Here is a 23,700-nt window from a genome sequence, read left to right on the forward strand (position 1 = left end):
ACACTTGTTAGGGAGGAGAGAGTTACCAGCACAGGGACTAGTGCTCGCTTCCGGCAACTTAGCTGGATTGGCTGATTTGGTTATATTAGTTATATTTATTTTGTATTTTTTTGTACGTAATTTGTTTTGTTCGGTTTATGTCCTTTGGCGCTCTGTAGCAGCCGTTCTTACGTACTCGTTTAACTAAGCTACAGCATGGTTTCCTGTTATGCGCCGGGTTGTTCTCACAAGAGCGGCGGTCCTGCGGGCTGCTCCTTCCACAGATTCCCTAAGAACGTGGTGAAGAGGAGACTGTGGAATCGCAAACTGAGGTAAGCTAGAAAATGTAATCCCATTCCCACGCGTAAGGGATTACTGTGCATAGAAATACCTGTGATCTTTATGATGATTTTTTTTTGGATGTCACTTTAGATAAAGGCATCTGCTAAGAACCATAACCGTATTTCAGTTAAAGTCAGCTGAGGGTTGTATAGCCAATGTAAAGATTGATAGTTGAGTGTGCATGAGTTATGTTATGGTTGGACAGAAATCAGACACTAAACATAGAAACCATCAACTTCAGTCTCTTAATTGCACAACCTTTGAATAATCTGTTTTCTGTGGGTAAGATGAGGGAGGTATTAAGATATGCTGCTTAAAATGTAAATCACAGTCAATACTAGAAAATGTATTTCCTGCAGAAAATGTGCTGTGCTGAGTGCTGTAGTACAAAGCAAGGTTGAAAATATGTTTTAATAAAGCCACATAGATTAAGACGTAAGGAAACGTTAAATGGCTTAAATCAAGTGATGGGATTTGAACAGTTCAAAAGTTTAAATGGAGTAAACATGCACACCATTGGAAAAAAAATTAATGCTTGGAAACAAATAAAGTGACAGCTGAATGAAAAGCGCAAATCATTGCTAAAAATGCAGAAATGTGAAATGAATTGAACTGAAGAATCTGAAAGGTCAAATGTATTGCCCTTCACTGCTGAAAAACCTTGAAGCTGAAATCGAAAACTGACTGACTCTGAATTGCATTACCAGAAGAAGCAAAGTGCTGTTGTCACAAAAGTTGTTGACGGGGGGCGATCAGGATTTTTGAGGGGGGGGGGAGCTTGGGGGATTTGGATAATCGTGACATAATAATAATAATATATAATCTCATAGCATAATCTCGAAATGTTGACTTGACGCATACCCACTTGGCAGGACAATCACAAATTGACAATTTCTCATATAGTAGAAGAAGCTAAGTATACCTCTCGTTCCTCTGCCTGGCAAGCGCGTTTCTGCGCTCTGTCTCTGCGCATAAGAGCAGCGCCCGGGTCCGATTTGACAGCTCTGTTGAATCCAACAACATTCCTGCGTCTCCCCCTCCTACGGAGCCCATTTCAGCACCGTGTCAGTAGACAGCTACAATCCTACGACGTCGTAAGAGCAGAGCACGCGCGTTCATGTTAAGATGAGTTTCGGGAAACGCTCCCCTAAAATTAACGATGCATCGTGAGATCCATCGTACGATGGATCGTACGAGCGTGGATCCATCGTTATCGGGAAACGGGGCCCTGGTCCCATTGGGGGCTTTCAATGCAGCTAACCATCTCCGGAAGCAGTTTAGGCTTGTTGACTGGAATAACATGAAAATTAACTAATTTACCGCTCTCTTTTACCCGATAATATTCGTTTGAACAGCCAGGGGCAATACAAAATGACCCCCCTGTTCTTTTTCCAAGATCTGCCATGTTTATTTGACAGTTAGCGAGCAAGCACAAACAAACGCTGACCATTCTGATGACGTAGCGCCTGCATTTTTAAAACATGGCCGCGCCCTCTAGTGGCGGAAGTCGGTATCAACATGTCATTTTCCAGTGAAACTACTTGAATTTTAGGTTTTATGAAAATCCATGTATTTCCAAAAATGAAAAAGCAACCAAAAAACGGTCACAGTTCTCATTGTTTCATTTCCCCTTTAAAAGTAGAATATTTCAAAAAGTATAAAGTTTACAAATATGAAAAGTCATTGCCCTATCTATGGACCTAGACCTTTGTGACAGATGATTGTTGAATGGAATCGATTGGTTTGGTCGTTTTGGCCACATTAATTTTGCAATTGTCGGAAGAAGAATAACGGAAAAGGGATATCAAGATTGTGCATTCCTATGCACAATAATAACATGCTCAAAATCGATGAACGATTTTAATTGGCACCGCACTTAAGAGGGATATCCTCTTAAACTGTGTCTTTATCTTAAACAGGATTATACTCTGATTTAAGTTGAGTCAAACGTCTGTATCTGAACACGCTGCACATTCAAGTGTGCGGCTAGTTCTACCGACAGCACCAAGTTCTGTTGCACCCCTCCCCTGCTGCTTCGGTTTACTAGGAGTCATGACCTTGTGTGCTCCGTCTTGGCAGCCAGTGCGTATTTTTTCCTGCGGGACCATCTGTGGTGTTTTTCAAATGGCTCAATTCATTTTAAGAAGCATTGTATTACTATACAGGACTCTCTGTTAATACCCTAGCTCACGCAACCAGTGGCGGTTTTAGGTACGGGCGATACGGGCAGCCGTCCGGGGCGGCATTACAGGGGGGGGCGGCACGAGCACACGAAAAAAAAAAAAGATCTGCGCATTTTCTATTATCGATCATACTCCCACCCCCCCCCCCAACAACTTTCGGGGGGGGGGTGGGCGCACGGAGGGGGTCTCGCCCGGGGCGCAATTCAATGTAGAACCGCTACTGCACGCAACGGTCATTAAATGTATTTTTAAGTCATGCTTGGCTTCAAAAAATGGGTTACAGATAATCCGAAAGTACCATATATACACATATGTTTTCCATGTGTCTTTTTTTAGTAAAACACTTGTTTTTAAGCCAAGGGGTCCTTTGCCTTTAAAACTTGCAAGACCCCACGACTAAAATACACATGCACCAGGCTTTGTTGAAAAATGCTTCAGTTGCATTGATGTAGATTTGAATGCTAGTCCAATTTAAGAATCTATACATGCAGATCCCTTCAATCCCTCTTGAATGCATTTTTGCAAAACAGGCTATTCTCTGCCAACAGACGTGCTGACCGGAAGCCCACTGACGCGTCCCGTGTCTGCAAATGCCATTTCCTACGAGGGTTGGGCCAAGCGCCAGCTCTACTTTCTGCTGCCCAGAGGAGTCCCCAGCCAGAGGTGGTGATTCGGTCCGTTTGTGGGCGTGTTACTACGCGCCGAGGAGTAGCGGCTGGCCTTCAGGCTGGTGCTGAGTCAACCGCAGTGAAGGAGGATGAACCGTCCGCTGCTAATGACCACGAACCCGCCTCAGACCACAGCTACGGCCGCACGGTGGTTGTGGGTGTAGAGGAGGAGGATGAGGATGCTGCTGCTGCCTCCGTGGCTGTTTTACACGTGAGAATAATACCGCTTTTCCACCGCCAGTACCAGCTCGACTCGACTCGACTCGCCACGCCTTTTTTGCGTTTCCATTGGCAAAAAAAGTACCCGGTACCTAGTACCGGGTACTTTTTTTTAGTACTACCTCCGTCGAGGTTCCAAGCGAGCGGAGTAGGTACTTTTGTGTGACGTAAACAGACTGCTGGTAACTGATTGGCCAGCGGCTGTAAACGGGAATAATCACTCAAAGTTAAGTTGTGTCCGGCGTGGTTGGAGTCCACGAACCCGCTCCCGAGGGGGACACTGATCAGCGTTTCGCCGTGTGTGTCGCTCCTTTCCCGGGGCTAGAGTTAGGCTGTGCGTGGTTGTGTGTGTCCGGCGTGGCTGGAGTCCACGGACCGGCTCCGGAGGATCAGCGTTTCGCTGTTTCGTTTTAGTGGCGTTCCTTTCCCAAGGCTCGAGTTTCGCCTCCATCAACGTTACCGTATGACAACAATAGACGCGCAGTCATTGTGCTTTTTATTTTATTTTATTTCCCATCATAACCTTTCGCGCGAATCAGGAAATAGTCTTGATCAGATTCAGATTTCCCGGGAATCGCGTCTCCCGTGATTAAAACCTAATGACGACCCGCCCATGTTGGAGAGGTTCTTTTATACGACACGCCCACATTGAAGAGGTACTTTTTTAGATGGAAACGCGCCTGGAACCGAGTCGAGGCGAGTTGAGTCGAGTCGAGCTGATACTGTCGGTGGAAAAGCGGCATAAGTCTGTCTCACATTTACCCTCACACATTGGCATTTCCCTATCACAATGGTTGCGCATTCCTTTGTCTTGATAGATAAAGGTAGGTAGTATGTTGATTCGCATGTATGTATAGTAGGATAGAGAAGGCAGTGGTTGGTGCGACTACTCTTGTAGAAGACCTGTAAAGTTAACTAAAGAACTTCTGCATCAATAGTTGTTGAGGTGTTGACAGGTGGAGCTAGTTGTTATTACATGCTGGTTTAACTTGTTTTAAGTTTACAGTTTGTATAGTATTTTTGTTTAGTCGCAGTATTTATTTTGCTACGAAGAAGACAACTTATACATTTCAGCGTGGTGAAAAGTTTCCTAAGGACAACAAAATCCGAACAAAATCCGAGAAGACTTTTCCATCACACTCGTGTGTGTGTGTGCAGTCAGCACTTTCAATCTGTGGACGTCAACGAGCCCGCCCAGGGTGGTAGAAGGAGGCTGAAGCCCGGTGCTGTTCCTGTGCTGTGGCCCTGGAACATCTACTCCCTTGGGAGAGAGAAGGCTTGGGGTGTGGGAACGAAGAGACAGACCGGAGACTATGGATGGAGATGTTGATACATATTTTTATAAATACATATAAAAAAAATACATATACTGCATTTATTTACTGTAGTTGCAACATTTTGCACTGCACTGTATTTGCACTACAATTCACATCACATTCTGTTACATTTTTGTTACTTTTCTTTTTCTTATTTAATATATATTTTTATATTTATTTACTTAATATTGTATTGTTGCTGCTATGTGTGTGTTGAGGTACCAAGCATAATAATTTTACTCTTGTATACTGACAGTAAGAATGTAATAAAAGTAATTCTGATTCTGCTGTTGCATGTGCATGTTCTGGAATAATTATTTATCAGTTCAAACTGTATTACATATTTGGTCAAAAATCTTCATTATTTTTTCTCATTCTTGATTGCAGGCTATTTTCATGGGGCATGATGTACTGGTTTTATGCTTTCAGATGCCTAGGCTGAAGAATGTTAAGGGCTTCCACCATAGATGTAAGAAGCCCAGCTCCCCACCTGCTGTGTGTCCAGCAGACCCTGAGACTCCATGTACGTCCTCCTCGTCATCCCCACCTCCTGGATATCCTCCTCTCCAATCAGCGTCTGAGCTATCACAGCCTCCTTCCCCCGTCGTTCTGCCTATCCACTGTGTAAGTTTCATGTCATTGCACCCCCACCGTTCTCTTGAAAGTCTCTTCAAGACTCCTTTATAAACTTTCACACATAGCCACTTTAAACTGCACTGAAGATAGAGACTCAATGGACACAGCTGGCAAAGTTTTTAATCTTTGGTGACCCACTGTTATTATATTCGCCCTTGACTATGGCCGTTGGCCACACACTTTCATAACTTCATATTACACATGAAAGTGTATGTGTTTAGGTTATGATTAGGCAAATTAATAGCTATGTTTTTAGGTATTGAGCTACATTAGAAACCAGTGTTTGTGATCATGGTGTATCAGGGTAGACAGCCTATGTTGTATGCAAAAATGACCAAATTTTTGGCCCTGAGACATGCACTCATACTTGGTTGATGCGTCTTATCTTCACAGAAGGAGCATCCAGCAAAGAAAATGTGTACCGATATGTATGGTTACATACACAATGTCTCCCTAATCCAGACAAACCATGGCAACCTGCCATATTTCACAGCCACACTACAGCAAGCGGCAAACTATCATCCTGTGACCATCAACTCACATCTACATGCTAAAATAAGCAACATTCAAGTCGACAGGTATTCCCACAATTGGTACACTTCCCTCTACCAATTCACTTGGTTTTTCTAAATGCACTTCACATCTTATGACTGTACATCACACTGTTGTAGAAGGAATTGTGTGTTTCTGTGGGCTGCGTACTATTGAAGTTGTTTGCATGAGTCGTTCTCGAGAAAGCTGCAGGCAGAAATAGCAGAGGCTAAGCAACATGCTAGTAGAGCTGACCGTCATAATGGATGTCAGTGCCATCAGGTTAAACCCTTCCTGGCAAAGGCAGAAGAAACCCCAGCTAATATGCAATTGCCCCATTCACATTCACACCACATATATACACTATGTTGAAATTCCGTAAAGATGCAATTTCAAACTCTGTTACTCATGCAAAACGCTTCTTTCTGACCTTTTCAATCCACCCTTCCATTGTATTAAACTCACTATTTGTTTTCACAGAACCCCCGTACGATTGCGCAATCCTACACTGTTTGAGTCTACTACGAAGCCGGCAGAGCTGTCAGTGTTGGTGGATTCCCACACGGACGTGGAGGTCATTGACAGCCTGCCGTTTCCACATCAGCCGTACCCGGTGACCATTGACTGTGGACTAGAAAAATTAGGAGCCTGGGCCCAATATCAGGTAAAACACACGCCACACGGCCACTTCACCTGGCCACGTTACATCCCGACTGCACCATTTTCTGGATAGATTGTGGTTGTATTTGCAAACTGCCCTACGTATCTGCTCTGCACATTAATTACACCATACCAAGTCAAAATGGGATTTGTCTTGCAAGACACACGCGCTCGTCACACAATTATTTTTCTTTGGTAATAGTTGTGAATCATAATTCCTGCCTTTGTCGGTCAATGCAGACCTACAAAAACGTACACAATGCACTCGCATGAGCACATCGCCTGTCAAGACAAAGCCGCTCCATTCATCCATTCACTTGGCCGCCGAGATATGCACACGGCCACTTCACGCATCCACGGGAAAAGGCTTATATATTTAAAGATCAATCTGGGATTTTATTAAAGGAAGATCGATTTTAATCGGGATATCGATTGTTTGAACCTAGCCCTAGTGGAAAGCGCTCCTAATTTAGTTGTAGTGTGTACAATGACACTCTTTCTATTCTAGACGTCACACAAACAGACAGACGGGACTAATGGTTGGTTTCCTCTTCCCCACAGGTCAGAATCCGTGACAGGGCCTCTCACGAGGAGGGCCCGCAGTTTGTGAAGACTGAGGACCAGAACATGGCCATCAGTCCGTCAGTGGGGCCGCCGGCTCCAGTGTTTGAGGAGGTCATGACGACCTATAAAGGAGAGATAATCGGTGCCTTTGCAACAATCACCCAGACTTGTCCGCAAAACCACACCCTGTTCAAGGTCAATCCAGGGTTAAAAAATACTCTGTGCGCTCCCTGTGAAATGCATTATAAAAACGCCAAATTTAGCATCAAGTGTGAAGCCATTATAACGGTAGAACTCTCGGACAGTAGTAAAAAAGTGTGGAAGTTTGCCAATGGCTGCTTTGCCAAAGTTGTGCCACCACGGCTCTGGACGACCAAGGAAGACGTTATCCAACACCTGTTGGATTTGAACATGGGCGATTTCAATGTTAGAAATAATGAAATAATAAGCTGCTCGCCATGTCCAATCACTAGCGTCACAACCGCCCTTTAGCACTTCACTGTCGGTTTTACAAAGTCCCCAATCCCACTGCACTAGTTTGGGTTCTGTGGTGAGACCTTGTTTTTATTTAAATGGATTTTTACATTTTTCTATTATTATTTTCTATTCTATTATTTGAGTGATGGACAACATAAATCCAATCCAATGTGTGCATTTGACTTTTACATAAACAGTCTTATTCTGTATTCCCAGTGAACGTGTAGCCCGCCATGTTTTTTCTATTGTCAAGCTGACGCTTTACTTCTGAGCCCTCTGGGTTCAGATGGTAGACAAAAGTCTGATGTGTCAATCTGTACCCTCAGTTTAGAAAGCGTTGTGCACTGTTTATAAGATACTCTACAATACTAAACCCTACTCATTTTAGTAAACAGATTACTAAACTGATCTCGGACTACTAAACAGTTAACCCAGTTTAATGGGGTTATCTCGATGCAACCCGTTTATCATTGGATGAAACCCGCATTCAGGATGCACCCTTTAGTAATCTGAAGGTAGGGTTGGTAATCTGTGGCTATGGTTTAGTAATCTATAGTATATGTATCAACTGAAAGTGGCAATTGAATGTTTTCTTAAACAAGTTCTATCTATGGTCGATTGTCTTTTCTAGGCTACTGTAGAAAACACACAACAATTATTCTTATTTTAAAGATTTATTTTTGATAAATAAAAAAAAATAATACTTTATTGTAGAGTGAGTCACAAAGGAAGATATTGGAGAGAGGGGAAGACATGGAGCAACGGACCACGGGCAGGATTCAAACCGCGGTCGTCGTGGTAAGGACTGGGCCTTAGTGGTACACGCTGTACCCGGTGAACCACCGGGGCACCCCGGTTATTCTTCTTTTCATGGGATTATACACAGAGTGAACCATCATTTCCGTTCCGTTCCGTTCCACTAGATGCAAATAAATTCTACACACTACAATGGAGTGCAGGTGGTTAAGTGATGTCGTTTTAAACCGGGTCTAAAGAGGGAGCTCTTCTCAACTTCTCAACCAGAGAAGCATTTGGGACAATTCTACTCAATTCTAATGGAATATTGAAACATTTAAAAATAACTTTCAACTTTTCAAATTGACACTGCCCAGGGACGGTTTGTGAGTCAGTGGGCCCCTGGGCCCAGGCGATGAGAAAAGCAAGGCCCCCCCCCCCCCCCCACCACCCGAACGTTTTATCTTGCATTACTTAACCGTTAGTATTGTAACCCTTCCTGTCCACAGTCTAACTAGCACCCTCTGTTGACACATCAAGCTATATCATAGAAGTAACAAACCATGGTGGTATATGATTTAGGGGCCCTACATCAGCCCTTACATCTGGCCTGTATGATCACGCTGCATCGTGGGAAACTGGCCGGCTACTGTGGACAGCAGACTGATGAAGCAGATCGAGGGGGGCGTGACATTTAATACCCCACCATGCTATTTGATTGAGATGCCCCTGTCAGATACCAAGAGCGACTAACAACCCGTGTTTCAGGGCCCTATACGACATCCTACCCTATGCTAACTGATTCAGGGGCCCTTCTCCGATATAAGGGATGAATAACATACATAACCTGTGGTTCAGGGGCCCTGTATGACCTATAATGTTCTTCTTCTTGATTCAGGGGGCCCTTTCACGTATGAGGGATGAATTGCACAACCCGTGGCATTGAGGGGCCCTATTGAGACACATTACATAATAGAACCAATGGTATATGGCTTCAGGGCCCCATTAAGGTATCCGTAGGTATAATGTTGTAGAGACAATATTGAAATGGTAGCGCGGAGGCTTGGGCTTCAGGGGCCCCTTGGGCCCCTGGGCATGGGCCCGGTAGGCCCGTGCAGTAATCCATCCTTGACACTGCCATGTAAACTTTTGAAGTTCAGGAGTTTGAACCAGAGCCGAGCTGAGAGGGTCGTAGTCCTCACTAAACTAGGTGTGTCGTAGTCCTCAATAAACACTAGCTGTGTACATGTGCATTCATTTCTAATGCCACTGCATCCCTAACCCACCCAAAGCTTTCTTTATGGGCTCTCTCCCTTTCCCAACAGATCTGTAGACCTCTTGACTGGACGGCCGAATCTAGGAGGCCAGTGGATTCTAAGGATCCGCTTCAATGCTTTTTCCCTTCTTAAGGTCTATCCTACTTTTTGTGTCATCTTTGTTAAATATTTACCTTTATTAAAAAGAGAAAGGCTTTTGAGACATCCAGATGTTAAAGCCCAGACATTGTGAATATGATCTGACAGAAACAAAATGGAAACTCACTGTGAGATCTGGATGGTCTCAGGAAGATAACAGAAAGAATGACTAGCCGATAACGTTGGGAGTGGGGGTAATTGTATCAGATTATTGATTTAGTTGGGAAAGCGGACTGCTTGACATATTTAAAATAACACACTTATGTTAATCTCCAAAGGGAAATTCTGTCTGCATAGTAATTATAAACTTCCCACTTATCTTTGCATATGTATTTCTTTATTTATAACCATATTTCCAACAATAGGTTGTATTGATCCCAGTTGATAATTGAATGAAAAGCTCCTCAAATAATTAACTAAAATAATCACCTACAACACACGCATGTTTGTTTTTTGATCAATTGATTATCTTATTTGTCTGCATATGAGTGAGAGAATTTGGGATCATTTTTGGCTTAATACCATGTGAACTTCTATGAAAATACGTATGTAAATATGTATGTATTGCCTGCAAAAAAAGTACAAATATTCTCATTATACAAAGGAATTTATCCTATTTATAACAGGGCTGGTTAGCCACAGCCAAAGATATGGAGGTCCTCTTCATATTCATTCATTTGGGGGTCATTGCAGCCAGCAGGACCACAATCTGGCAACAGCTCAAGAACAGCATCCGAGTCCAGAGGAAAGCGGTACCTATAAAACACCACACACACCACATCACAGAGGCCCAACCCCACTTCTGTGTCCACGGAGATCCACGTTGCCACTCAGAAGACCGCCCCTTGTGCCAGTCAAGAATCTATGACGATCTGGCCGTTTGTACACAAAGTACAGTTTTGTTGTGTTGCGGCTGGTACGCGTTTGGAATAAGTTTGACTTTGACTTCAACGAATCTAGGCAGAGTTATTAAAAGTGTATTATTTTCCCATGGACGGGAGCTAGGGTACTTTAACCAAGCAAGTCATTGGAAGCGGTTAACAAGAGCAAATGGGAGCACAATGGGAGCACAACGACGCATCTGGAACTTGGTCTGAATCTGGGTAACAGGCATAAGCTATGTATCCCTTTGAATGTACAAACGCGTGACTTTTGGAGAATTGTATTGCAAGCATTTCACAGTAAATCAGGGCAGTAAATAGGACTACATTTTGAGATAGTGGGGGCATAAATTCAGTTTGTGTGATGTCAATTAGGCCGTGCAGTCCTCACAGATGCTTGAAGCATAAATTGCTCATCACAATGTGCTTCCCGTGTAATATACATGTTATCAGGGGCCTTCCTGAGCATATTTTGATGCTTTTCTATGCTCTCTGGCACCTTATAGACATTAAAAGTAAATTTTTTATTCATTTAAAAAAAAACGTGTGTAACTCATAAACTTACTGAATTACTTTCCAGATTAAGTTTATCCAAATATAAGAAGTTGTAAGCAATTAGTATTAGAATTGAGTATAAGCAAAATACTTAAAAACTGCCCTCATTAAACAGCTATAGTACAGGGTTAGAAAGCTAAACATTTAATAGTAATTATGTTGACATTCGATTATAGGAACATGTCATTTTCACACACACACACACACACACACACACACACACACACACACACACACTTTGCAGATACACATGAAGTAGATCTGCTGCTTGAATGTCACAGAGAGTAGCCAAAACGTACTTGCGTTTTGGATTGAGGACATCATTTAATTCTGAGGGCTTTAACGCATGATCAGAATGACTGACGGCCATTCGGGGCTGAAGCCTAACGACGCGGCCGCAGTTTTACAGAAACAAAAAAAACAACATCAAATGTTCACAAATAAATATGTTCTGGGCCGTGAAAACACTGGCAGGGGAGGGGAGACTGACCTGACGTTGGCGTTGGAGAGGAGCTCTGAGCCGCGGGCGCCCTGCACTATGAAGTGGGCGTGCTCATGAAGCGTCACCGAGCTGCAGGTGGCCTTCTTCACCAGGGCCACCTTAACACCTGGCTTCACACCCTCAAACGCTACACACACACACACACACACACACACACACACACACACACCCACACGTACACGTACACGTCTTTAGTTTGTGAGCAAAGTCTAGCTAGGATGGAGTCAATGGACAGTAAATCTCACCTTGGTCCTGTTGTTTCAGGACTAGGACTACGGTGGCCGTGTAGGTCATAAAGTCCCCTTCAGCCACGGCAGACGTTATCTTTACCTTGTACGCTGGAGAAAGAAACGATCAGCAAAACAGTCTGTCTGTTTGTCAGTCTGTCTCTCTGCATGGCGGTCTCGCTTACCATATTTGATGTGATCATGGCAGGTCTCCGCGGTGCGTTCTGCTGCTGTAAGGGCGGTGTTGTTTCCTCTGTATGTGGCGCAAGCGGCTGGGATAAAACACACGTTCATTCTCAACAAACAGTTCAGATTCTTCGGTTGTTTATGCGCTTCGTCCACCAGATTTAAGAGCCTAAGAGCTCCATGACGGTACCTGTCATGCACTGACACTCCTCCCCAAAACACAGTCGCTGCAGATCCTCCTCAGTGAACGCAAATTGTTTTTCACACACACTGCCTGTAAGATAAGGCAGAACAAAGCAGAGCATTTAACAGCACTACGTTGGGAGAGAGTGGGAGGCTAAATGGATGCTGCGATGGATTTCATGGAGCATGGAGAGAGTGGCACATATCTTTTCTTTCTACTATCAATCTCTAACCCTCTCTATCATGATGAAATAAAATAAAATGACAGAGTCAGAGTTTTTATATTGTCCTATCTTGAAATCAACCTGACCGGCGATGTCTTGACCTGACATCACAGGACCAATTCACAAATGCATTGCATCTGGAACCTCCCAGTTCGTTTTGGTTTTCCAAGGGCCGTTATCAACGGGGGCAGACCAAAAGGCCTCTGGACGCAATAGAACAGACCTACAGCCAATCAGAGCAATGGAACGTGTGACACATCAGTGACAGCCACCCTGGTTGTTTATGAACATCCTCAACAATGCTCCCATAGAGCAGTCCTCTGTACAGTCATCATATTGAACCCATACTACTTCAATATTAGATAAACCGTTGTGATTGGCTCAACCCGGTCCAGGTCTGCTGGAAATCTGGACGGAAGGGAGCCCTGATGCGTGCGCCAGAGCCAATGAAAGATGAGCTTGCAGAGTTGTCCGGTTCCCAAGCAAGTCTTATCTAACAGAAGGCCAAAACGAATCACTGTGGTGGTCTATAGTGACACCAGGTGTTTACCTTGAACCTCGCTCTCATACACCCTGAAGAGGGACTTTGCTGCTGCCACCACGTTAAACTCTGCCCGGACACGGAACCCCACACATCGGAAGATATCAGACGGTACCTAGCAACGTACAGACAGGACCACATCAGAACCTAGCAACCAGGTCGGAATACATCAGGAATGAGCAGGACATCATAGCAACCACAAGAAGACAAAAAGTAAGTAATCAATGGCAACTCAACACACAAATCAATACCATGGCACTCCCTCCCATACTGCATTTAAATGTTTGGCTTTTTTTATTGGCTTGCACACTGACTCAACAAATGAATGTTGAACGTTTGCTGACACTGATTTGACATGTTCTCCAACGAGAACCCGACAAGCACGCTTGTGCCTTAAGGTCTTCCTTTTAAAATGCCTTTCCTGCATCAACTTTCTATAAATCCTGCCATTTATTTCATTAAGACTAAACCTAGGTGTGACCATTTTATTATTGCTTATTTATTATGTGAGGAGCGGTTAAAGCGCTAAATGTTTGAAAAGGCTTTTGTGTGTGTGTGTGTGTGTGTGTGTGTGTGTGTGTGTGTGTGTGTGTATATATATATACAGTATATATGATATGGACTTACATATTCTGTCTCGATGATGACCATGTTTCCTCTGAGCTCATAGTTCAAGATGGCAGGAATATCACCGTCCATAAACTAAACACATTGAGAAAAAAAATACTCAGGATGGTTTCCTGGAAAGCCAGAAGAATGGTGCCAGAGTGTGGATGCCTGTGTTGTGTGTGTGTCTGTGTGTGTGTGTGTGTATATGTACTGGTCTTAGTTCATGGAGGTTTGCTTGAACTCCGGTTGGAAGCTGAATCTCCAACACAGTCAGGCCAGACTCAACCTCAACCTCGTTTGGTGGGGGCCTGTATCTGTGGATGGATAAAAGGGTCACACCCATTGTGTTGAATTAAATCAACATTAAATTCAGCGGTTAAGCTTTCATAATGTTGCATTTTAAGCCGCACTGCATTTCATAACGCCTTAAAAAATTTGGCATTTTTGTGGTTAAAAAAATTGTTTTTAACCTGCAGTATGCAGTAAATAACATGTAAATACAGAATTGTTATAACAGTCACATGAATTCCTCGGCTTTTGCAGTCAGTAATATTGAACCCTCTTCACCAAATGGACGATAACCAAAGTCAGAACACACCGGTCCAGTACAGATCTTTCTTTTGTTTGCCTCTGGGAATTAACTCATTAACTTTTTTTCTCCCTTGGAAGTTCTCAGAAAGTAGCGTGTAGATCCATGTCTCTGCCATCTACGACTGTGTTCAAAGTGAATTTAATTGATGTGATTGCAGGCCTACATCTATTCTTCTAGGTGTTCTAATGTAATGTAAGAGGATTTCCGTTCCCTGCTCCATCGTGGAGCGTTTACTTGACACAGATTCGCCGAGACTGCCGACCCATTGCAGCCGGGCTACGAGCCAGAGAGGGTCTGTGACTGACGAAAGGGACAGGGACTGTGTCTCAACAAATATCTTTTTCGCAGACTTCTTAATGGCTGTTGAAGTATAAACAGGCCAGTATTTCGCTGTGGCCAATGGTCTTGCGATGGCCAGGGGTGTAATTTGGAAAGGGATTGTGCAGTTTGGGTGTTTAAAGGGCTTACTTGACACAGGCTGTCAGGGAATGATACAGGGTTCTGGTACCTGAGAGAGCAAGAATAACATTGCAATTTAGAGTGAATAATAATAATATTATATTAGCAGAGGGAGATAGACAGGCACCGAAGATGGCCAAATACTCACTTGCTTTGGATATTTCTATGTTGAAGTCAAAGTTACATTTCTGAAAGGATACTGTGGTCTGGTAATATACGGTTTTGAGCTGAAACAGAATGTGAATGAGTGAGTGAGTGAAGGGGTGGCGGAAGGACAGTCTGAATAAGTGATTGAGTGACCGGGCGTACCTTGACATGGGAGACACCGTTCCCATATCCCGTTGACACCGTGATGTCGCCATTGTTATGCACCTTGGAGGAAATGATAATGGTTAGCCCGCAACCTAGCAGCCGATACCATGAGATAAGTTCACATCGACGACTACGCTTCTCCACTGGATTTACTGTGATTCGTGTACATTGACCGCAAAGGTCCTGACATACTTAATGAATGGAAATCTGCGTGTCAGCATCACCAGCACTCTTGACAGCCACCGATACAGTCACTGCGATGTGTGGGCTTGTCTGCTAATGACAGAGTGGTGGTGGGAGGAGATGCAACCGAGAATGTTGGTATCGTTGACCAATCGGAGGCAATGGTGTATCGGGGTGGTGAAATGGGGGGGCCTGCGTGGAGATGTGGCTCTCGGCCAGCTGAGCACCCTACACACAATGCGGTGATCCAAGCCCAACGCGGTGCCTTGATTAGGCCGCAAACCTGCAACCTTTTGTGACTGTGAGCTTCCCGATTTTGATTACATTTTAAGTATATCGGGGGCCTTTGACCTACTAGTCTACAGCGATGTGTTACGGGCACCTGTATGGGCGGGACCACGGGTATGTTTTCCCTGAGTTTAACGCGCGCGCTAATGTCCTTCCCCGAGACATGGATGTCCTGGTTGAGTTCGGCCCGGGTTATCTTCAGGCCGTACTCCGTGATGCCCTCCAGGGTCAACACCGTGTCCTGGGGACCCCACAGAGAGACGGGCAGGAAGTCAGACAGCAACAGAGACAAGCAAAGACGTCGACAGAAAAGCAATGAAAAGGGGAGAGAGAATAACGGCAGACCAAAAGATTAAAAAGTACATGAATAGAGTAATAAATAAAGCCATAGTTAGAGACACCATGTTATAAAACGCAGTGACACGTGGTTGGACAGACAGTCGGACGTGCAGGCAGGGATTCGGACAGACGGGCCGGTGGAAGAAGAGGTGAAGCCAGAGAATGGCAGATGGGTCAAGGCGCTGTGTACCTCGGTGGAATAAAAGCCTCCTCCATAGTGCTGGTCCTGGGTCAGCCAGGTGACGATGGGCTTGACGTAGTGCAACCTCCCCTTTAAGTGAAGATCGGTTCAAGTTTAGCATTGATCACGATGAGACGATAACAGGAAGTGAGTGTTCTGTTTTCCTGAGACGTGGCCCCGTGAAGGTCCGGTGTACCTTGAGCACAGCAGTGAGCAGGACGTAGGCGGTGGTCGCCACCATCAAGCCACTGGCCTCGTCAGGCTGCTGCCAATCAGCCACGTTGGATTCCTGCCAATATCTCAGCTCCACTGGATTCCCTGTACACACACACACACACACACACACACACACACACACAGGATGCCATTGCTATTGTTTTACACACCCTGCTAGAGCACACAGAGCACAGGAGCACATATGCAAGGCTTCTCTTTGTTGACTTTAGCTCAGCATTCAACACAACGTTGCCAAACAAGCTCCGTAACAAACGACATGGTCTTGGACTCAGCACCACATTATGCAACTGGATACTGGACTTTCTAACAAACCGCACACAATATGTAAGGGTAGGCAAGTACACATCCTCCACGTTGACCATCAACACCGGGGCCCCCAAGCGTTGTGTGCCCACTCCTCTACACACTTTTCACATACGACTGCAGCTCTTCCTCCCCATCCACCCATGTAATAAAATTTGCAGACGACACACAACAGTGCTCGGCCTCATCACCAGTGAATGATGAGACTGCATACGGGCAAGAAGTCCAACTGCTGGCAGCATGCTGCAGCAGCAACGACCTGGCCCTCAACACAAAAAAAAACAAGGAAGTAATTGTGGATTTCTCATTGGGAATGAGGTGGTGGGGAGGGCCTCTAGTTTTAAGTTTTTAGGTGTGACTGTGTCGGAGGACCTGTCATGGGGGAGAAACATCGCCTCTGCCACGGCGAAGTTCCCAACAACGCCTCTACTTCCTCAGGAAGCTGAGATGGTCGAGACTGCCCCAGAGACTCGTGGTCAACTTCTACCAGAAGTGTGCTGACCTACGGGTCACTGCTGTGGTTCTCCGGCTGCACCAGCGCAGAGAAGGAGGCCATACACAGAGTGGTTAGAGCTGCAGGGAAGATCATTGGGGTCATCCTTCCAGACATCGCGACACCTGTGTACACCTCCTGCTGCATGCGCCAAGTGAAAAACATCCTCCTGGACCATCTACATCCAGCACACCACCTTTTTCAACCAATGCCCTCTGGGAGAAGATATAGGTTCATCAGGGCCCAAACTAGCAGGCTGGCCAACAGTCTGTATCCCCATGCAGTCAGGCTGCTAAATGGACAGTCTGCCCCCCCACTGCCCATCGGACACCCCTCTGTGACATAATTGCCTCCCATACACCTCCCTAACTGTGACCTGGACTGTGCATCACTGCAGAACGCTCAACAACCCCCCCCCCCCCAGCAGCATGTATGTAGCTATTTATTTATTTATTGCACTAAGCACTTTACTGGTTATGTGGAGTCTATGGGGTATTTATGAGACGTATGAGGAGTTATTATGTGTAAAGTACTGGGTGATTAAGTAATTGATTCATGGGGATTAGATTACGTATAAATGTATAAATTGGTGGACAACTAAAACGACATGTCTGTGTTTTTGCTCCAACAACATTTCGTTGTTATTCTGTAACAATGACAAAATAAAACTGAACTGAACACACACACACACACACACACACACACACACGCGGTTCATTGAAGGGTACATTAGCTGTCATAGCATTCAGAGGCAAATCTGGTCACACACAGTCACAGAATGTTCCACACAAACACACACACACACACACACACACACTACCTTTCTCTCGGGCCAGTCCCTCCAGGCTGTCGAACAGCGTTGTGGCCATATCGTCGTCCGGGTCATAATATGTTAGGGCGTAAGTTGCAACTGCACGCACATACAAACTCTTCACATGAACGGCATGCTGGGAAATGTAGTGTGCAGCTTGCCTCATAGCGTCGCGCTGGGACTGAAGATAATAAAAAGGAGGAGAAGAAAATGGATGGAAGAAAATGTGCTTTTCCAACAGGGAAGAGAGTAGAGAGGAGCAGTGTGGGACCGGGGGGGGGGGGGGAATGGGGGGGATCTCACTTGTTGCCGCAAAGATAGGTCTTTTATTTGTGTGGCCTTCTTCAAGCTGATCAGCACAAAGGATGTCAGGTAGACAGACTGGTCCTTGGGATCTGCTGCCTGCAACCAGAGCACAGCTGTCAGCACACCAGACGACGTTATACAGTCACAGAGACGCACTCGTTCACTGTGTGTGACCAGATTGTGTGTGTGTGTGTGTGTGTGTGTGTGTGTGTGTGTGTGTCTCATGAACTACTGTCCTCAGGGCTGTAATACACATATGTATATACCATCTGTCTCATTAATAACATCATACGGTGAAAATAATAATAAGGACATGTTTTTACATAGCATATCATGCTATTTTCCACTCCCTATGCAGCCCTGTTTCACTGAACCTCTGGCTTTATTGTACATGGATCCTTCAGCACTCAGCACATCCGTTATATGTCCGTTATGTCCGTTATTTGTATTATTTGTATTATTGTATTTTATTGTATTTTCCACTACTGTTGTCTTCATTTCTTTATTTGCACTATCGTCTTTGCTCTTTGCTGCTATAACACTGCAGATTTCCCCACTGTGGGACTAATAAAGGATTATCTTATCTTATCTCATCTTATCCTATCCTCTAGGCTGCACCTTACTCAGTCGTCCTCTCTTCATATACATTAATAATATGCAATACAAAATATTGTATCTAAAACCCATTTGTTTACATGAAGAACACAGCACACAGAGCAGATTTTAAAGAGACATACAGGTCTGTGCTGGACGTATTCCTGATGTTCATGGGTAATAATGTGTAAACAATGACGCCTGTGTTCTGAAAGCCAACACTCAACAGCACAAACTAACTTTTCAAACATATTTCAAACATATGTTGAAAATATGAAAATAACACATGACTTTGACCTATTTGACGTGGACCACTACAACGTGAGCAATTTTAGACACATTGAGATCACTGTAGATGCTATTAAGAAAGAGTAGGATTAAGCAGCTGCTACCAACACGTTTAGCCATGCATTTGTTTGAAATGCCATCTCAACAATGCATAAACCATGTTCTGCTACTGGCTGCCATAACAGAGCCAAAGTGTAAAGTGACAATGTCTTCTATGCCGTATTGGGAGCCGTTTCTTAAACAGTTTTCTAGACGTTTAGATGTTCCTTGTTAAATGTTTTTTTTATGATTACACAGGGAAAAGTCAGTCTCTTTCATTCTCTGTCTCTTAAACACTCTCTAAGGACACATGAACTAAGGTACCAATGTGAGGTAAAGAGGCTGCCACACACCACTCGTTTGGAATCCACGGCCAGCTCTCTGAAGGAGCCGTCTCCACTCTGGGCGTCCCTGATGAGCCAGTCCACAGCCTCTCCTACAGATGTGTAGTCCACCCTGACCACATCCTTCAGCAGACCCAATGTGTTGACCACCTTGGCGGTCAACCTGTAAGTCCGACGGACAGACAGACAGACGGACAGACGGACAGACGGACGGACGGACAGACGGACAGACGGACAGACGGACAGACGGACAGACGGACAGACGGACAGAAGGACAGACGGACAGACGGACAGACGGACAGACAGAAGGACAGACGGACGGACAGACGGACAGACGGACAGACAGACAGACAGACGGACAGACAGACAGACAGGCATGCTGAATAAGGGGAAATCAGACTTCAGACAGAAAACAGAAAGCAGGTTTTCGAGAGCTTTGGAATATTGCGATGCTTGGAATGGGATATCACCAGTTTGTAAAGAGATGGTAGTTTAATTGTATATGATGGTAATTATTATTCGTTTTTTAATAATAATAATAATAATTATTATTATTATTATAATTTTGTAGCATGATCTGACCGTGTGCTTGGCTTTCCTTTCTTCAAGAAGCTGTAAGAAGGTTTATCCTTAACTTTGAAGGACAACACATTGACCACACCTATGGATGGATATACACACGCACACGCACACACACACACACACACACACACACACACACACACACACACACACACACACACACACACACACACACACACACACACAGACACACACACACACACACACATTAATATATATATAAAACCCCATAGGTAGAAACCCAACAACAGATGGACAGACAGACGGACACTGCGGGCTTTACCCTCTTTGATCCTCCTCTTTAGCTTTGACTTGTTCTCCTGGACATCCTGCCCCAGAACGTTCCAGCAGTCGTTCCCCTCCAGGTAGCGGTAGACCTGGATGAGGGGGAGAAGCCCGTCCAGTCCAGCTTCTGCGGATCCCAAGGGCCGACGGATGAGCTTCCCCAAGCCCTCCGGCTCCAGTATCACAGACAGCATCTCACCCATGATCTCCCCTGGACAACAGGGGCACAGCCAACGCTTGGTGAGTCCGCCAGTAGACTATAGCAGATGCTCTTCAAAGTGCTGCAGGTAAGACTTAAAGCGATAGTCTGTTTTTTTGCACTTTATTTTGCCTTATTTTCAGGGTTTTTTTTACTATGAAATAGATCGGTTCCGGTGTTAACTTCGCCGAAAGTCTGTGTTTGGAGAAGTTTAGGTTTTTTTTCTAGCCCCCGTCAGACCCAAATGTACAGGTCGATGGGCATGAAACGTCGGTCCTACAGCAACATTAAACGTTTGTTTGCAAATTGCTCTAAATTTTGAATTTAGAGCAAAGTATGCTTAAAGTGCAAAAAACCGGACTATCCCATTAAGAGCTATTCTTTGAGCATGATTTCTTAGAAATACCAGGCCATCCATCGGTTATAAGTGAGTGAAATGCTCTGTGAGAATATCTGTCACAAGATGACTACGGCAGGCTCTTGGATTGTAGCTCTGGTCAGGCCCTGGTTCCGACCAACCAGGGCCTCTTCTCCATAATTGGTTCATAGCTGCGTTAATGTACCTCGGTTGAATTGCACTCGTTGCATTCGAGTGAATGCAACAGATTTTTTTGGTTTATCGAAAAACATCTTGCTTTTTCTGGCCTCTAGAACGCTCTACAAATCACACCGACAGCGACTTTAAAGGAAGAGACATAGCCTACCATTGATGGAGAGGAGTCGCTCTACAGGGGAGTCCGGGACCAGGTTGGGAAGAGGTCTATTCTTAAGCAGCACTCTTTTCTTCTCCGAGCCTGTGTTGTCATCAAAGAAACACATGGTTCTGGATATCAGTGTGTTTGCTTTCCATTGAAACAGATGGTTCTGGATGTCTCTGTGCGTATGAGCTGACCATATATGCTCTTAGGGTCCAGCCTTCCCCCAGAGAAGATCTCCTGTCTAACACCTTCGGGCTGTTAAAACAAGGACAAATGTTATATCCGTCTATCCATCCACCCATTTACCCATCTATTTATCTATGTCTGTCTGTCTGTCTGTCTGTCATACCACCACACGGAGCTTCTTCTTCACGATGTCTCTGGGTGCCCGTGGTCTGTCCCTGGTCCACAGGGTGAATGTCAGCGTGTGCTCCCCGGGCTTCAGGCCCAGCAGGGTGAAGGGGCCCCCTCTCCCCACTCCAGAACCAGAGAGATAGGTCCACACGCAAGCCGTGGTCCGCAGGCCACTGTCTCCCTCAGACTGCGAGTGGAGCAGGCAGAACTCTGGCCCGACCGTCAGGGTTACACAGTACTGGGAAGGATCCAGAACAAACAGCTGACATCTTTGCTCCAGGGCCGGATTCTTCTGGTCAACCCCTCATTCCTCTGGTCCACCTCTTCTAGTTCTGGTTCACTCTGATACTTCTGGTTCACTCTGATACTTCTGGTTCACTCTGATACTTCTGGTTCACTCTGATACTTCTGGTTCACTCTGATACTTCTGGTTCACTCTGATACCTCTGGTTCACTCTGATACTTCTGGTTCACTCTGATACTTCTGGTTCACTCTGATACTTCTGGTTCACTCTGATACTTCTGGTTCACTCTGATACTTCTGGTTCACTCTGATACTTCTGGTTCACTCTGATACCTCTGGTTCACTCTGATACTTCTGGTTCACTCTGATACTTCTGGTTCACTCTGATACTTCTGGTTCACTCTGATACTTCTGGTTCACTCTGATACTTCTGGGCCATGCATCCTTAATGAGTCTGACTAATTGGTTCCTTGACAGGAGCTGTGCCTCTTTCTTGACACTTCTCAGAGTACCTCGCATGCATTTATCTTTTGTTTTCCTGCAATTGCAATGTGTGGTGTACTTAGCTGTGACTTGTGGTTGTTGTGGTTGTTACCTGTATGGGTTCAATGTTCTCATTATAAACAGAGCCCAGCAGGTCCAGCTGTTCTCCCCGGACCAGCTGGTAGGGCAGAGGAATGTTGACACTAACCGGAAGACTGACTGATACCTGCACACGATCCTGCACACAGATACCTACCACACACACACACACACACACACGCACACACACACCCGTTGACACACATTACCCAACAGGCCAAACATAAGAGTTTATATACACAACAACACTATCACATAATCATTTCAGTACCACACACGACCAGTGCAGACACAGTACAAACACACAATGGCTTCAATACACCACACGACAAACAGCAGCCCAGATGCATAACAAGACCAACAAACAACCACCCATTGTTCCCCAGAAAATCCCGGTGTGAGGTCAGAGGTCATTGGGCCTGGGGAGAAGGAGGTGTTGAGAAGGAGAGCCAGGAGGAGTTGATGAGAACATACTGACCGTTCTGGAACATTCCAACAGCAGTGAGCTGCCAGGTGGTGAGGGAGTCTGGTAGGCTTATGTTCACTGACAATCGGTGGTCTCTGAACACAAACACATGCACCTCCAACAATCAGATTAATCCATCAACGGTGTGGTAGTTTACATTTAATAGCTGTCATTTTTAAGAAACGCCTATTCATATTTTAGAACACTCCTCTTTTCCGTCTTTGTGTACGTGTGTGTGTGTGTTTTCTTTATTCTTTATTTCAAGGATTTTCTTTATTCTTTATTTCAAGGATAGCCCCTTGAGATGTACCATCTCATTTTCGAGGGGGTCCTCCGTCTCATGGACTACTTTTCCACACAATGCTCCAAGCCACTGTCCAGTCAGCTACGCATTCTGGTTCGGCGTGATGGGACAGAAGATCTTAACTGAATGTGTTGCTCAGTGGGTAGCCATGTGCAGAGCCCTGCTGCAGGAACTACTTCTACTGCTACTATGACTACTAATGATATTACTGTCACTACAGCCAGGTCAACCACTACCACTATGAAAAGACTTCTTTATATTGCTAATAATGAGAGTGATCATATTTGAAATGACCAACTTAAGTTAAGTTATCCTTTATTTATCCCTTTTTGGGGGAAATTCTTTCTCTGCTTTTGACCCATCCGGGAGCCGGTGAACACCCGGAGCAGTGGGCAGCCGCAGTGCAGCGCCCGGGGAGCAGGTGGGGGTTTCAGGTGCCTTGCTCAAGGGCACCTCATCCGTGGATGAGGACGTAGGAGAGTGTTGCACAACCACTCCCCCCATCCATATTTTTGCCTACCGGTCGGGATTCGAGCCGGCCACCCTCCGGTTACCGGTCCAACTCTTTAACCAGTAGGCCACGG

At 45.0% G+C, this 23,700-nt stretch overlaps 2 protein-coding genes across 8 annotated transcripts in view; one reads left to right on the top strand and one right to left on the bottom strand.

Moving 5' to 3' along the window:
* Nucleotides 1–35: 35 nt before the first annotated feature.
* LOC311343784 (uncharacterized protein) lies at nucleotides 36–7,724 on the top strand. The gene is made up of 6 exons (XM_084468747.1): nucleotides 36–311; nucleotides 3,053–3,383; nucleotides 5,137–5,331; nucleotides 5,737–5,921; nucleotides 6,355–6,538; nucleotides 7,096–7,724. Exons 1-6 carry the CDS (start codon nucleotides 196–198, stop codon nucleotides 7,588–7,590), a joined length of 1,506 nt encoding a protein of 501 aa, XP_084324873.1. The 5' UTR covers nucleotides 36–195; the 3' UTR covers nucleotides 7,591–7,724.
* Nucleotides 7,725–10,040: 2,316 nt separating this feature from the next.
* Nucleotides 10,041–23,700, bottom strand: part of c5 (complement component 5) — a 58,409-nt gene continuing 44,749 nt past the window's right edge. For all 7 annotated transcript variants that reach the window (XM_084467665.1, XM_084467661.1, XM_084467664.1 and 4 more), the window contains 24 exons: nucleotides 22,825–22,907; nucleotides 22,360–22,499; nucleotides 21,516–21,758; nucleotides 21,361–21,421; nucleotides 21,173–21,262; nucleotides 20,268–20,480; nucleotides 19,985–20,063; nucleotides 19,412–19,565; nucleotides 18,135–18,233; nucleotides 17,841–18,012; nucleotides 16,184–16,305; nucleotides 15,997–16,077; nucleotides 15,562–15,708; nucleotides 14,994–15,056; nucleotides 14,833–14,911; nucleotides 14,694–14,733; nucleotides 13,845–13,947; nucleotides 13,652–13,726; nucleotides 13,034–13,139; nucleotides 12,267–12,350; nucleotides 12,076–12,162; nucleotides 11,909–12,001; nucleotides 11,652–11,790; nucleotides 10,041–10,481 (listed from right to left, as the gene is read on the bottom strand). In XM_084467665.1, the coding sequence (XP_084323791.1) occupies nucleotides 10,358–10,481; nucleotides 11,652–11,790; nucleotides 11,909–12,001; nucleotides 12,076–12,162; nucleotides 12,267–12,350; nucleotides 13,034–13,139; nucleotides 13,652–13,726; nucleotides 13,845–13,947; nucleotides 14,694–14,733; nucleotides 14,833–14,911; nucleotides 14,994–15,056; nucleotides 15,562–15,708; nucleotides 15,997–16,077; nucleotides 16,184–16,305; nucleotides 17,841–18,012; nucleotides 18,135–18,233; nucleotides 19,412–19,565; nucleotides 19,985–20,063; nucleotides 20,268–20,480; nucleotides 21,173–21,262; nucleotides 21,361–21,421; nucleotides 21,516–21,758; nucleotides 22,360–22,499; nucleotides 22,825–22,907 (2,677 nt within the window). In that variant the 3' untranslated portion in view covers nucleotides 10,041–10,357. The remainder of the gene's footprint in view (nucleotides 10,482–11,651; nucleotides 11,791–11,908; nucleotides 12,002–12,075; nucleotides 12,163–12,266; nucleotides 12,351–13,033; nucleotides 13,140–13,651; nucleotides 13,727–13,844; nucleotides 13,948–14,693; nucleotides 14,734–14,832; nucleotides 14,912–14,993; nucleotides 15,057–15,561; nucleotides 15,709–15,996; nucleotides 16,078–16,183; nucleotides 16,306–17,840; nucleotides 18,013–18,134; nucleotides 18,234–19,411; nucleotides 19,566–19,984; nucleotides 20,064–20,267; nucleotides 20,481–21,172; nucleotides 21,263–21,360; nucleotides 21,422–21,515; nucleotides 21,759–22,359; nucleotides 22,500–22,824; nucleotides 22,908–23,700) is intronic.

Source organism: Micromesistius poutassou (assembly GCF_964030765.1).
Source record: "Micromesistius poutassou genome assembly, chromosome: 5".
Lineage (NCBI taxonomy): Eukaryota > Metazoa > Chordata > Actinopteri > Gadiformes > Gadidae > Micromesistius > Micromesistius poutassou.